General features: G+C 49.9%; 1 protein-coding gene across 1 annotated transcript in view; it reads left to right on the forward strand.

The window, feature by feature from the left end:
• Window positions 1–15,197, forward strand: part of CD2AP (CD2 associated protein) — a 160,809-nt gene that overhangs the window by 99,718 nt on the left and 45,894 nt on the right. The window contains exons 5-7 of the mRNA XM_060231337.1: window positions 3,946–4,069; window positions 7,625–7,812; window positions 10,345–10,453. Coding sequence (XP_060087320.1) covers window positions 3,946–4,069; window positions 7,625–7,812; window positions 10,345–10,453 — 421 coding nt within the window. The remainder of the gene's footprint in view (window positions 1–3,945; window positions 4,070–7,624; window positions 7,813–10,344; window positions 10,454–15,197) is intronic.

A 15,197-nucleotide genomic window follows, 5' to 3' on the forward strand; every position in this document is an offset into this window, starting at 1 on the left:
ATGGTCACAACCAGGGCTTTTTTTGTAGCAGGGAAAAAATGTGCATATTAGGCCACGCCCCACTGCTGTAGCCAATCCTCCTGGAGCTTACAGTAGGCCCTGTACGAAGAGCCCTCTAAGCCCTTGGAGGATTGGCTACAGGGGTAGAATTCTAGCAGCAGCTCCTCTGCATATTAGGCCACACCTCCCTGATGTAGCCAATCCTCCTGGAGCTTACAGTAGGCCCTGTACGAAGAGCCCTGCAAGCTCCTGGAGGATTGGCTACATCAGGGAGGTGTGGCCTCATATGCAAAGGAGCTCCTGCTACAAATAAAAGCCCTGGTCACAACTGATAGTATTGATTACGGCTGCGCGCTTCCACTTTGTGCCTATTCGATTCAGAGTTGTGCTAGTTAAGCAATGCTGTTCCCCACTCAAACAGAAAGCAGAGCTGTCATTTTTTTAGGAATGTATATCTTGCCTCCCCCCCGCCCCCCCCCATGGCGACCCAAAGCAACTTACATTGTCCTCCTCTCCTCCATTTTATCCTCAGAACAACCCAGTGGGGTAGGTGAGGCTGACAGAGCAAAGGCTGGATTCGAACCTGCGTCTTTCAGGTGCTGGTCTGACACTCTTAACCGCTGCATCACTCCAGCTCTGAAGCTCAAGTGCACTTTTTTCAGTTTCGCCATGTTTCCTTTGAGCAGGAGTGGCCAAACTGCGGCTCGGGAGCCACATGTGACTCTTTAACACATATTGTGTGGCTCTCAGAGCCGCCACCACCACCCCGTCTGTCAAGTCGGCTGGATTCAATAACGAGTCTTTGGTTGAAACAAAGTTACTAGTTTATTGAAGACAGTACTATAGACCATGATAGAGATTGAAGGACTGGGGTACATAGACATTAACCAAGCATTTAAGGTATAGATCAAAAGGATTCCTGAGGGAGGGGCATTCTATGCAGTGTACATTCACATCAGGATGTTACTACTTCGTTCCCAAGCTGAGGCCTTGGCGCTTTCACACTCCCACAGACACCCTGCCTGAGAAGGCCCCACTATCTTGTTCCCATATCACCATTTCAAAGCAGGCTACACAACAAAGGGACGGTGAGGGGGTGAGGAAAGTTAGCTAGCAGCATTCGGTGTTCAGTGTGGTTTACCCAGAACCCTTTACTTCTGAACCAAAGTTAGGATAATGCAGTTTGACCAAAATACAGCAGACTTGACACCGTCGGCCAGCTTGGAGAAGGCATTTCTCTCTTTAAATAATCTCTCCAAGCTGAGCCAGATGGCACCTTGTAGAATGCATTTGAAGTTAAAATTGCTTTTTCCCCACCTTTCGCTCCTCCTCTCTCCTCCATATCCTTCCTTCCTTCCTTCGATGTCAGGGGTGTGTGGCCTAATATGCAAATGAGTTCCTTCTGGGCGTTTCCTACCAAAAAAAGCTCTGCCCACAAGATCAGGAAGTGGGAAGGGTGGGGAGTTCTCTTCCAGCTTGGATGACGACAATGCAGGCCGCAGAACACCTCTGAGGGCCGCAGTGCTCACCTTGGACCGGAGGCGGGCCCTTGGAGCTGCCGAAGTTTGCAAAACCAAACCTGCTAATTACAAAATTGCGACGGCGCCATTAATTTTTGTTTTGCGAAGAACGGCTAAAGGCTGTAATCAGTCCTCGTCGCTTTGTGGCATTCCCTGTCTGCGCCTGTGTTTGTGCTGCTCTGTCAACATAACGTATTGTCCAAGGTGGCCAAACTCCCTCTTGTGGCTACTGATCTACATTGATCCAAAGCTTGTCAGATTAGCTGAATGGGAATATTCTGAAAGAATATATCCGCTGTTGAAGAGGTGCGTTCTAATAAAGAGGCGGAGCCGGGTGATGTCATTTGAACCTGAGCGGTTGCACGGGTGACTCAAGACCCATGAGGAAGCCATCTTAAAAGGCCAGAGAAATGCCTGAGACGGTCTTAGCTGTGTGGCTTGTTGAGGCTTTCATAATTTGTAGCCTCTTCCATCAAATGGGTGGAATTGACGGAGAAGGTGACAGGGAGACGTATTTCTGTCTGCATACATAGCTGGAGGGGTACAATGCTAACCCAAGAGAAAATGGAAAGTAATAGAACTAAGAAAAGCACGCTGGTGAATTGTCAGATTGTCAAATCCACACCAGTTTGGTGTAGTGGTTAAGTGTGCAGACTCTTATCTGTGAGAACCGGGTTTGATTCCCCGCTCCTCTACTTGCAGCTGCTGGAATGGCCTTGGGTCAGCCATAGCTCTCGCAGGGTGTCTTTTGTGGGGGAAGAAGATATAGGAGATTGTAAGCCCCCCTGAGTATGAGACAGAGAGAAGGGCAGGGTATAAATATGCTCTTCCTCTTCCTCCAGCCTGGTCCATCAAAGTCAGTATGGTCCATTCCAATTGGCAGCAGCTCTCCAGTTAAAAGGATCTGGTGGGAGGTGATGTGAAAGGCCCTTCTCTCTGCCGGAGACCCTGGAGAGCCGCTGCCAGTCTGAGAAGGCAGTACTGGCCTTGATGGGCTTACGGACAAGAACACGAGAGAAGCCGTGTTGGATCAGGTCAGTGGCCCATCCGGGCCAACACCGTCTATCACACAGTGGCCCAAACCCAGCTGCCTTCAGGAGGTATAAGGCATCTCCCTGTCTCCATGTGTTCTCTGCAAACTCAGCCCAGCATGACGCTCAGGCAGGCGTGTTTTCTCCTCAGGTGGATGCATCACTATCATGCATAAGCCTGCCCAGCACAGACGCTTCAGGTGATCAGAATGCAGCTGCTGCTAGGCTTCCGATGAGTGCGTTGTGGTCTGCACGCGTAATACAAGCCTCTACTGAGGCAATTGCACTGGCTGCCGGTGGATTTCCAGATCAAATTCGAGGTGCTGGTCTTTCTCCCACTGTGATCCCCCACGCTGCCTGCGCTCTTCATCACACGGTCTTTTAGTGGGGGGCCGGCCCTTGAGTAGCTCACCTCTCCTCTTCCCTATGGTGGCCCCATCCCGGTGGAATGCTTTATCAGAGCACATGTGTGCCCTATGGGAGCTTCCAGCTTCCAGCGGGCTTGCAAAACAGGCACGCTCTTCCAGCACACTTTTAATCAGTCATTGCTTGTGATTTTTGTGTTTCCCTTGGCTCATTTTACTTCGGGGTTCCTGAATATGGACATGTGCAACAGGAGACTTATATCACTGGTTTTAAATTGTGTTGTATAATTATTATATAGCAATATCAGCAGGGGTGAAATTCTAGTAGGAGCTTCTTTGCGTATTAGGCCACACACCCCTGATGTAGCCAATCCGAGAGTTTACAAAAAAGAGCCCTGTAAGCTCTTGGAGGATTGGCTACACCAGGGGGTGTTGCCCAATATGCAAAGGAGCTCCTGCTAGAATTCCACCTGTGAATATCAGTGTTGTTGTTATTGCTTTTAAGATTGTCTGTTGTACTCTGTTTTACTTTGATGCAAGCCATCCCAAGCTTTGCTTGTTGAGAGAGTGGCGGGCTATAGGTTTGATAAACGAAGGTGATACTCCTTGTTGCACAGAAATAGAGAGGTGCTTTTTGCGCAGAAATAGTGAGGCGTTGTGCAGTTTAGCATTTCTCTGTGTTTTCCCCTTATTTCCAGACAGAGATGGCTTATTGCAAATTGTGTGGGTTTTGGCTGTCTCTTCCTTTGAGAACACACGCATAGCTGGTCTTGAGGACAAAAGGAGATTGAGGAAGAATCACACTGCTACAGGACCAACCCTAAATCAGACTTTTCCCTGCAGCCGCTGTGGCCGGACCTGCCTGTCCCACATTGGTCTTGTCAGCCACCAGCGAGCCTGCAGCAAACGTGGACTACTGCACCCTTCTTAAATCTTCGTTCGCGAAGCCAAGCCGAGAGAGCTCCAGATTGCAGCGTTGGTAACGGGAGATCCTCCTCTCTCTCTCTCTCTCTCTTTCTCTCTCCGTAGGTGGAAGAAGGCTGGTGGAGCGGAACGCTGAGCGGAAAGGCAGGCCTGTTTCCTTCCAACTTTGTGAAAGAGCTAGAAGTATCCGACGATGGCGACTCCCAAGAAGCCTGCTCGGATGACTCCGGTATTGTATCCTGTGATCATGAGTTATCACCCCGTGGGCAGAATAGCGGAGGAGCGATGCATATGAATATTAGCAAGCTGTCAACGATATGACAGCGCTTAGCCTTAAGCGCGTGTGTGGGTCGGTTAGGGTTCACTGGTGAAGAGCCAAGCAGGTATGTAAACATTCGGAGGCTTCTGAACCAATCTGTCATTCTCGATAGTTGGAAGCAAACTTCCTGACCTCACCCGCTTGCTGTGACTCGCCTGATGCTGCCAGAAAGTTACAGACGTCCGTGCTGTCGAGTTGGGGAGGGGCCGTGGCTCAGTGGAAGAGACTTGGCTTCACACGCAGGAGGTCTCAGGTTCAGTCCCTGGCATCTCCAGTTAAAAGGACCAGACAGTTGGCGATGTGAAAAGACCCCTAGCTGAGACCTGGGGGAGCTGCTGGCGGTCTGACTATACCAGGGTGGCTGACTTTCTTAACGTAAGAATAAACGTCAGATGTTGGAGAGCTTGCAAGGCATGAATGTCAGATGTTTGAGTGGAGGAGGAAGGAAGGAAGGAAGGAAGGAAGGAAGGAAGGAAGGAAGGAAGGAAGGAAGGAAGGAAGGAAGGAAGGAAGACAAATAGATGGAGAGAGGGAGAGGTGGAAAGAAAGCAACTTCGACTTTAAATGAATTCTCCAAGCCATCCAATGGGGCAGTGGTGGCTTCGAGAGCCACACGATATGTGTGAAAGAGCCACATGTGACTCCTGAGCCACTTTTTAGCCACCTCTGGACTATACTGACCTTAATGGGCCAGAGGTCTTATTCAGGATAATGCAGCTTCACGTGTGTTCACAAATGACTTGTGGCGACTCCAGCAAGGGGCTTTCGAGGCAAGTGAGAAGCAGGGGTGGTTCCCCATTGTTTTCCTCCGCAGAATCTTCCTTGGTGGTCTCCCATCCAAGTACCCACCTTGCTTAGTCTCTGAGATCAAGCTATACCACGTTGCCTCCCCTCCCCTCCCTTGCCTAAAAGTCAGAGAAATAAAGTTTTAAATTTTGATGAGCAAGGCTAAAACGACTATGGGACTCTTCTCTTTGTTAAGCAAGGCAACATTCTGTGTATAAGAACAAAGAGGAGAACTTTTGCGCTTATTGTCCCTTCGCAAAAATAGGCCCGTGCACAGTGTTCCCTCTAAGCTGCAGAGTCCTGTGAGCAAAAATTCTACTTTGTGAGCTACTGGCATTGAAGTTGTGAGCTACTGCATCAATTATTGTGCTCTGGGGCCATTTTTCCTGAGCTAAGACAAAAATCTGAGCTGGAGGCTAGAAATCTGTGAGCTCGCTCACGCTAACTCAGCTTAGAGGGAACACTGCCCGTGTGTAGTTTTGTGGCTTTGGAATTCTATTAGAAGAAAATGAGGGGCCTCGCCAGTCGGAGCCAAAGAGATGAAGGGAAAGCAATGGATGAAAAATGGATTCCGATATGTTAACTCAGGGGTGGCCAAACTTGCTTAACATAAGAGCCACATAGGTAGGTAGGAAGGAAGGAAGGAAGGGAGGGAAGGAAGGAAGGAAGGAAGGAAGGAGGGAGGGAAGGAGGGAGGGAGGGAGGGAAGGAAGGAAGGAAGGAGGGAGGGAGGGAGGGAAGGAAGGAGGGAGGGAGGGAGGGAAGGAAGATGGGCAAATAGATGGAGAAGGGAGGAGAAAGGGAGAGGCGGAAAGAAAACAACTTTAACTTTAAATACATTCTCCAAGATGGCCGACAGGGTGGTAGGGACTTTGAGAGCCACGCAGTATGTGTGAAAGAGCCACATGTGGCTCCTGAGCATTGATCCTGCTCTGAGGGATCTGTGGAATATGAAAGCAGCCCTGATCTGGATAGATCTCAGAAGGTAAGAAGGATAGGCCTCGGCTACCATTTGGATGGGAGACCTCCAAGGAATACCAGGGTGGTGACGTGGAGACAGGAAATGGCAAACCACCTCTGAACGTCTCGTGCCTTGAAAGCCCCACCAGGGGGCGCCATGTCAGCTGTGACTAGAATGCTTTCGGAGCTGGCTTAAAGGGAGCATTGCAAAATTCCGTATTCCGCAGATCCCCCTGATGGAAGCTCAGTGCGAAACACACAGGGTTTATTAACCGATGGAATACAGTTTTCTCTTCTATTTTGAATGGTGAAAACCACATTTATAGGTGCTTGAAGAATGGCAAGATTACAAGAATTGTGATCTTACAATTCTGAACATATATCGTATCAGGTTTTTAGTATTCGTTCTGTTACTTTTGTCAAAGAGCCCCATGACACAGAGTGGTAAAGCTGCAGTACTGCAGTCGGAGCCCTCTGCTCACGACCTGAGTTCGATCCCAGCGGAAGCTGGTTCAGGTAGCCGGCTCCAGGTTGACTCAGCCTTCCATCCTTCTGAGGTGGGTAAAATGAGTACCCAGCTTGCTGGGGGAAAGTGTAGATGACTGGGGAAGGCAATGGCAAACCACCCCGTAAAAAGTCTGCCATGAAAACGTTGTGAAAGCAACGTCACCCCAGAGTCGAAAACGACTGGTGCTTGCACAGGGGACTACCCTTACCTTTTCTTTTTTTGTCTCTGATTTGTTGTGTGGGTTTTTTTAGTTTCTTGTTTTTATATCGTGCAAAACGTTGGGGGCTTTAATTGATTTTTTTTTTAAGGAATGCAATTTTCGTCCCACTGCACTGTTCTTTCCTTTGCCTCTTTGAAATCTCTTTGTTCCGGTGGGGTCAGGGCATTGTGAGAAGTGATGATGGGATTGCGACACGTTTGCACCCAGAGAGCGGAACCGCATCCTGTCCGAGGTGTGGCAGGAGACTGGGAGCAAATTGTTAATGAACCTATCAAGGCAGGAGCTTATCTAATTGGAAAGCAAACAACCGATACCGCTCCTGCTCAAACTCTTGATAAGCTGTTGATAAGCACACTTGCACTCAAAAACTTCCTTGCCAGCGAAAATGCACCACGGTTTTGTCCCATGAATGTTGCTTTGGGCTCATGCGTGTTCTTCCTTCCTTCCCATGCCACGGTTCCCCCTTGTGTTCCTTGACTTGCAAAGTGGTGCTGTGACGTTTAGGCTGTGGTTGCGGCCAGCTGCGATCCTCCTCCAAATCAAAATAATAAATCACAATTTTAAGTGGTTTTTCTTTTGTGGTTTGCAAAAATCCGTCCGCTTGCCCAGTTGGGACATCACAGGCGAACTGCGAATACCACGAATCAGGAAGGCGCAGGAGGGAAGTGGCGTCTGTGAGGGGAAAGAGGGGGACGCAAGCCCAAAACAGACCGTGATGTCGGCAGGGGTGCAATTCTGGCAGGAGCTCCTTTGCATATTAGGCCACTCCCCCACCTTATGTAACCAATCCTCCCAAGAGCTTACAAGGCTCTTTTTTTGTAAGCTCTTGGAAGATTGGCTACATCAGGGGGGCGTGGCCTAATATGCAAAGGAGCTTCTGCTAGAATTCCACCCCTGGATGTCGGAGCTCAGCTGTAGTTAGCAAGGGCTAAGAACTCTCTTTCCAGAGAGGTGTTCATTCTGGCTTCTTTCCCTCCCCTTAACTTTCCAGAGGCTGTTTTTACTGGCCTCGTCTTGCCTGTCACTTCACCAGGAAATGGGAACGAGCCTGGAAACGCACAGATTGCCCAGCCAAAGAAAATCCGAGGCGTTGGATTCGGAGACATTTTCAAGGAAGGCTCAGTGAAGCTGAAGACCAGATCGCCCAGTAGCGATTCGGAAGAGAAGAAGCCAGATAAGGTATTGCGGCGTCAGCGTCTGAAATTGAATCCATTGCCGTGGCCGTGGCTGTGCTGCGTATGACAAAGCTCTGGGAACTCCGGAATATAAGACAGAACATTCAGTATCTCAGTGGTGCTTCTGCTCTTCGTTCTCATGTGGCCTTCTGTCACTGGGGGGTGATTACAGACCAGCACTTTGGGCCGACTCAGAGAAATTGACCCAAAAAGTCCTTCCACACACAAAGATCTGCTGCCCGTCCCTATCCCATGCTCATCCCGTCCTCTCGTGGCCTCAAAGCAGCTCAAAAAGCTGCCACTGTGGAAGTGGTAGCAAACATTTGAGCCACACATCAGTCGCCTCTCTGGCATCTGAAGAAGATGAAGATATTGTATTTATATCCCGCCCTCCACTCCGAAGAGTCACAGAGTGGCTCACAGTCTCCTTTCCCTTCCTCCCCCACAACAGACACCCTGTGAGGTGGGTGGGGCTGAGAGAGCTCTCCGAGAAGCTGCCCTTTCAAGGACAACCTCTGCCAGAGCTATGGCTGACCCAAGGCCGTTCCGGCAGCTGCAAGTGGAGGAGTGGGGAATCAAACCCCGTTCTCCCAGATAAGAGAGCTATGGCTGACCCAGGGCCATTCCAGCAGCTGCAAGTGGAGGAGTGGGGAATCAAACCCCGTTCTCCCAGATAAGAGAGCTATGGCTGACCCAGGGCCATTCCAGCAGCTGCAAGTGGAGGAGTGGGGAATCAAACCCCGTTCTCCCAGATAAGAGAGCTATGGCTGACCCAGGGCCATTCCAGCAGCTGCAAGTGGAGGAGTGGGGAATCAAACCCTGTTCTCCCAGATAAGAAAGCTATGGCTGACCCAAAGCCATGCTAGCAGGTGCAAGTGAAGGAGTGGGGAATCAAACCTGGTTCTCCCAGATAAGAGTCCACACACTTCACCACTACACCAAACTGGCTCTCTTCTGGAAGTAGAAGGGCGCAAGTGAGACTTTAAAAAAAAAAAAAAAAAACCTTGCCAGAGCACTTGAGCACATGAGCGTACTAGCGCTTGACTCTTCTGGGGAAGTGGGGAAGAGCAGTCTGGCTTCTAAGGCGCCTCCCCGTCTGAACAGGCCAAGGTGCCTTGCAGATGGGGTGGGGCCGCCTCACCGGGGAGCACATGGAGGCTTAAGGGCATCTCTTTTTGGGCCAACCTGATTCAGGACACCTCCAATCCGCCCCTAAATGCCCATCTGGTTATCTCGCTCCGTGATTCCACTGTTCTCTTTGGATAACTGAGACACTTCGGTGCGAAGGGCGGGGTATAAATCCCAATATAAATAAATAAATAAATAAATAACGCTGATCTATGGCAGTGCACTCTAGCAGCACCTCATGACTGAAAATGGCATGTAACGGCTTTGTAACTGGCTTGTCTGCGGAACACCATTAGAAATAGCATGTAGAAATGGCATGCTTGACGCCATGTAGAATAAATGTCAGGTGTTCGAGAGCCACAAGACGTGAATGTCAGATGTTGGAGGGAGGGAAAGAAGGAAGGAAGGGAAGAAGACAAATAGATAGATGGAAGGAGGGAAAGAGAGGTGGAAAGAGAGCAATATTAACTTTAAATGCATTCTCCAGGTCACTGGACTGACTTGGTTTGGAGAAGTGATTTAGAGAGAGAAAGGGAGGGAGAGGGGGAGGAGCTTCAAGAGCCAACCAGTATGTGTGAAAGATCCACGTGTGGCTCCTGACCCACAGTTTGGCCGCTCTTGATATAAACCTGCATGTTCACTTTTCAGGGGTGGGATCCTAGCAGGAGCTCCTTTGCATTTTAGGCCACACCCCCATGATGGAGCCAATCCTCCAAGAGCTTACAAAAAAGAGCCTTGCAAGCTCTCGGAGGACTGGCTACATCAGGGGTGTGTGGCCTAATATGCAAAGGAGCTCCTGCTAGGATCCCACCCCGTCACTTTTAAACATGCTTTTAGTGCGGGGATAGTCTTGTCGGTTGATGGCTCTTGGAGAAGTCTTGCAGTTGGCTGCGCGAGTTTTGCCTCATTCCGTTTCAGAGGGCCGCTCTGTCAGTCTGCGGTCGAACAGCTTGAGACGAGTCCAGCAGCACTTCAGAGAGCAGCCAGATTTTGGGGGCACAGGTTTTCGAGAGTCAAAAGCTGCCTTTGTATCTGAGAAATGGGGCTGTGCTTTAAAAAGCTGGAGCTTTCGCCCAAAATCTTGTTCAGTCTCTGAGACGCTACTGGACTTGTTTCTAGCTGCCCTTGTTCTCTCAGGCCCAGACTGTCTACTGGAGAATGGGGTGAAGGATTCTCTTTTTACCCCCCCATTGTGCAGAATGAGAATAGAGCTGAGTCTCTGAAATCAAAGTACTTTGAAAGTTTGGAGACTGGCTTTATAGATGTACATTTAAAAAGAATAGTAGAAGTGAGCTAGCTGGGCAGGGTAAGGCAGAAGCAACTCAAAGCGCGAGAAAGAAGAAATTCCGAGACCTTGGTGGCCGATTCTCATTTTTGTTTTTAACTTTTATCACCCGAATTCACACAGCCCTTACCTAGTCATCCGCCCGGACCAAAGCTTACCCAGTTTCCTAGCGTAACAAAATCAGAAGCTGCGACCGAGGCAGCAAAAGCAGAAGCGGAAACCAAACAAAAAGGTACGTGTTTATTTCTTTTTCATTTTAGCTTTGTCAGCTTCTGTATAAAGCCCTTCAGGTAAAAGATCTTCCATGGTTTGACTTGGAACGCTTAGCATCTGCCTCATCCTTTTTCTCCAGTGCTTTCCCAGGTACTTCTCATGTGGGTTGGTTTCTTTCTGCTCGGGCGATCAAGAAAGACGCTCTGGGGCCCTTGTGCCATCTATGTGCCAACAGCACACGCTCTTTCTCACTCGGGCCCTGGGTGAGGTTTTCTCCTAGTCCCTCTCCTTCTCCAGTCCTTGAATACTTCTTCAGTGGCTCACCATTCCCTTAGTTCTGTACCTCCTCATCTGTCCTTCCCCCCAGTTTGTGCTTGTAACTCTACCGATAATAACAGTATTTAGATTGAGAACAAAGCAGGAGTCAAGGAGTACCTCCAAGACTAACAAACTTTTATTCAGAATGTAAGCTTTCGTGTGGAATGAGGTACAGTAAGCAGAGTTACATGTAGCTTGGGTTTGGAATGCAAAGTTGGTACCAAGTTAAAATCCAATAGCAGAATAGTAAAATTAACACATTTCTGGGATCCAAGATCACTGCAGATGGTGACTGTAGCCATGAAATTAAAAGACGTTTGCTCCTTGGGAGGACAGCTGTGGCGAACCTGGGCAGTATAATAAAAAGTAGAGACATCATCCTGCCAACAAAAGTCTGTATAGTCAAAGCGATGGTATTCCCAGTAGTAATGTATGGCTGTGAGAGCTGGACCATAAGGAAGGCCGAGCGCAGAAGAATAGATGCTTTCGAGATGTGGTGCTGGAGAAGAATCTTGAGAGTCCCTTGGACTGCAAGAAGATCGAATCAGTCAGTCCTAAGGGAAATCAACCCAGACTGTTCCCTGGAAGGTCAGATGCTGAAGCTGAAGCTCAAATACTTGGACCACCCAATGAGAAGGGAGCACTCCCTGGAGAAGACCCTGATGCTGGGAAAGACAGAAGGCAAAAGAAGACGGGGACGGCAAAAGAGGAGATGGCTGGACAGCGTTACTGATGTGACTAACATGAAATCAACGCAGACTCTTCACTGGAAGGTCAGATGATGAAGCTGAAGCTGAAATACTTTGGCCACCAAATGAGAAGGGAGCACTCCCTGGAGAAGACCCTGATGCTGGGAAAGACAGAAGGCAAAAGAAGAAGGGGACGGCAAAAGAGGAGATGGCTGGACAGCGTTACTAACACGAATTTGAGCAGACTTCAGAGGATGGTGGAAGACAGGAGGGCCTGGCGTGACTTTGTCCATGGGGTCGCAAAGAGTCGGACTCGACTGTGTGACTGAACAACAACAAAATTAACAAACTCAGAGAACCTTTGATCTGGGTTGCATTGGCGTGGGAAACCAATAAATCAGCAACATGTCAGAATGTGAGAAGGTCTGTTAATCTATTGCTAATAAGCCTGGGTCAAAATGAGGGCATTTCTTTCATGCATGCTCACGAAAGCTTACATTCTGAATGGAAGTTTGTTGGGCTACTTGACACCTGCTTTGTTCTGCTGCTTCAGACCACCACGGCTGCCCACCTGGAAGTATTTAGCATGTATGCAACATTTTCAGTATTTGTTCTCTCAGTAATTCTAAGAGCTGCTATAGTGTAGAGCAGGGGTGGCCAAACTTGTTTAATGTAAGAGCCATGTAGAGTAAATGTCAGATATTTGAGAGCTGCAAGACTGGAAGGAAGGAAGGAAGATGGAGGAGAGAGGTAGAAGTAGAAAGAAAGCAACTTTAACTTTAAATGCCTTCTCTAATCCATCAGATGGTTTGGCTTGGAGAAGTGATTTAAAGAGACAGATGCCTTCTCCGAGCCCTCTCCAAACTGTGGCTCGTGAGCCACATATGGCTTACTCACATACAGTGTGGCTCAAAGCCCCCACCGCCCTTTTGACTGGCTTGGAGAAGTGATTTAAAGAGACAGATGCCTTCTCCGAGCCTTCTCCAAACTGTGGCTCGTGAGCCACATATGGCTTACTCACATACAGTGTGGCTCAAAGCCCCCACCGCCCTTTTGACTGGCTTGGAGAAGTGATTTAAAGAGAGAGGTGCCTTCTCTGAGCCAGTCGAGAGGGCGGAGACTTTGAGAGCCTAACGATATGTGAAAGCGCCACATGTGGCTCCCGAGCCACAGTTTGGCCACCCCTGGTGTAGAGATTAGAGCAGGATTCCCAGTAGTCTGCCCAGCACTGCTTTCCTTGGAGTCCACTGCGGTTTTCGTTGCAAGGCAGGCCTTGTTGTTAGCCACCCTTATTCAAATAAAAGGGTTTTCTCCTGGTCAGCAACTAGGCTTCTCTTAGGAAGCATGTGATTCCATTTCCCCTTCAGGCTTCCATTCTCCACAGGAGGTGTGAGAAGGGAAGTATTCAATCAGCTCTGCCTCCTGTGGCAGCCATTTTAGGTTTGGCCACACTGTCTGCGGCAGCCATTTTAGGGTAGTGCTCGCCATCCCCTCTCAGAATTCCAAACGTGCCCATAGGCTAACAGAGGTTGGGGAGCCCAGGTTAGAAGGTTAGACTGGGCACTTGGAAGCTTGATTTCAGATCCCTGCCGCATAAGGTTTGCCCAGGGCCACTCGGGCACTCTCATCCTGATCTCAAAGGGTTGGCGTGAGCGTAACAGTGGAATAAAAATGTGAGCTTTTTTCAGCAGCTCCTTTAGGGCAGGGGTCCCCAAACCCCTGATACCGGTCCATGGCCTGTTTCCAAGTGGGCTGCACAGCCGCCCGCCCCCCCGCCTCACCTTCCCCTGTGCAGCCTCGCCGTGCCCTGTTTTCACCATTTTAAGGCCGGGGAAGGGGCCGTGAAGCGCCTTCCCGGCTGACCTCCCTCCCCCCCGCCGATCAGCTGATCCAATTGGGGAAAACTTCGACGGCGAGTGACCTGAAACAGCCGCGCTGCTGCGGTTTCCCCCGCCAATTGGATCAACTGATTAGCGGGGGGGGAGGTCAGCCTGGAAGGCGCTTCATGGCCCCTTCCCCAGCCTTAAAATGGTGAAAACGGGGGACAGCGACGCTGCACGGGGGGAGGGGCAGTGAGGCTGCGGGGGGCAAGGCAGAGGAGGAAGGAGGAAACGGGAGGAGGAGGCACCGTGGGAGGGAGGCCGAATTGGGTGCCCCCACCCTGTCGGCTCTGGGGCTGCGGTGCGCCGGCTGGCCCTGGAGCCAGTCCCGGGAACAAAAAAGGTTGGGGGCCACTGCTTTAGGGGGGTGGAGCAGTAGTACACCAGCTCTCTAAATGAGAGCATCTTGCCAAAGCCTGCCTCCTGTGCTTGTGGCAGAAGCGAGGGTGGAATTCTAGCAGGAGCTCCTTTGCATATTAGGCCACACACCCCTGATGAAGCCAATTCTCCAAGAGCTTAAAAGCCTCTTTTTCGTAAGCTCTTGGAGGATTGGCTACATCAGGGGTGTGTGGCCTAATATGCAAAGAAGCTCCTGCAAGAATTCCACCCCTATTCAGAAGTGAGATTTGGCCCGGGCCCCTCCTGGGTCACAGCTCATTCTTGTAGCTGTTACCCTGCACCAGCTCATAATGCTGTGTGTGTTCCCCTTCTTTCAGCCTGGCTTCTGCTTGGGCTCAAAGAAGGGGAACAAACACATAGTCCCCATTTCCTACTCGTCCCTCTCCTCGCCTCACCATCTCTTTCTGCCAAGCCCTCTGGCCTGTGTTTTTGCTTCCTTCGAGCAGCAGACAGGTTCTCCTCTACCTAGGGCCCACGTAGGGGTGTTTTTTTTATTTTTCTAGCCAAAGCCACTTTTCATTTCCCCTTTAGATTCATCATCATTTGAGACCTTTTCTTTCAGCAGTTAGAATGTTTGTGAACGTGCCATGACATCGCAGCAGCTCTATCTGTTCAGCAGTGGCGGAGGGGAAAGTTTGTAGGTGACAACAAGTTGTTAACAATTTTGCCTTTCCAATCAGCTTGTACCAGGGGTCATTTTGGAGAAAAATAGGTGGTGGAGCTCATTAGTATAACTCATTATCATATCCAACCACCCCTCCTCACCAGCTAGCAGCAACCAGACGCAAGAAAGGAGAGCCCTGGATGAGCAAGGCCTGCTTGGGCTGGCTAGAGATCCAGCCAGCTCATACAGGCCTCGCTCAACTGGGGCTCTCCTGGACCGCCACCCCAGTCAAAAGCCACCTGCCGCCCAAAATCACATAAGAAGTGGAGAAAGGGTGGCGTGGGCTTCTCCAGGGGTCAATGAAGGCTGTGGGGTATGTGGCAAAGCCCCTGGTGGCTGGCTGGCTGGCTGCCCGCTCTCCTAATCCAGGGATTGTTATGCAGCTGCACCTGCTATTCAATGGACAAGGTAGGTGGGGAGGAGGAGGGGAAACCCTCAGAAAGGTTCAGGAGCTGCATTCCTGTGAGCTCCTGCTGAATTCAAGGCCTGGTTTGTACTATACATTCACATCCTATGAATAACATATACCTGGAACTGCTGCTGATCTTTCACACCCGACAGCTTGACCACACAGTCTTTGTCTCTCTCCCCACCACCCAGATTTTCTGCAAAACTTTTAGATGACTCCTAGCTTGCCATTAGCTGCTTCTCCACCACGGCTACAGCGTAACTCCCCTTTCCTGCTTATGAATCCTCACTCTTCTCCTACCTTCTAGGCCAGGGGCGGGAAACCTTTTTTCTTGCCAAGGGCCGTTTGGATATTTATAACATCATTCGCGGGCCATACAAAATGATCAACTTAAAAAACAGCGG

This window comes from Heteronotia binoei, chromosome 1 (assembly GCF_032191835.1).
Source record: "Heteronotia binoei isolate CCM8104 ecotype False Entrance Well chromosome 1, APGP_CSIRO_Hbin_v1, whole genome shotgun sequence".
Taxonomy (NCBI): Eukaryota; Metazoa; Chordata; class Lepidosauria; order Squamata; family Gekkonidae; genus Heteronotia; species Heteronotia binoei.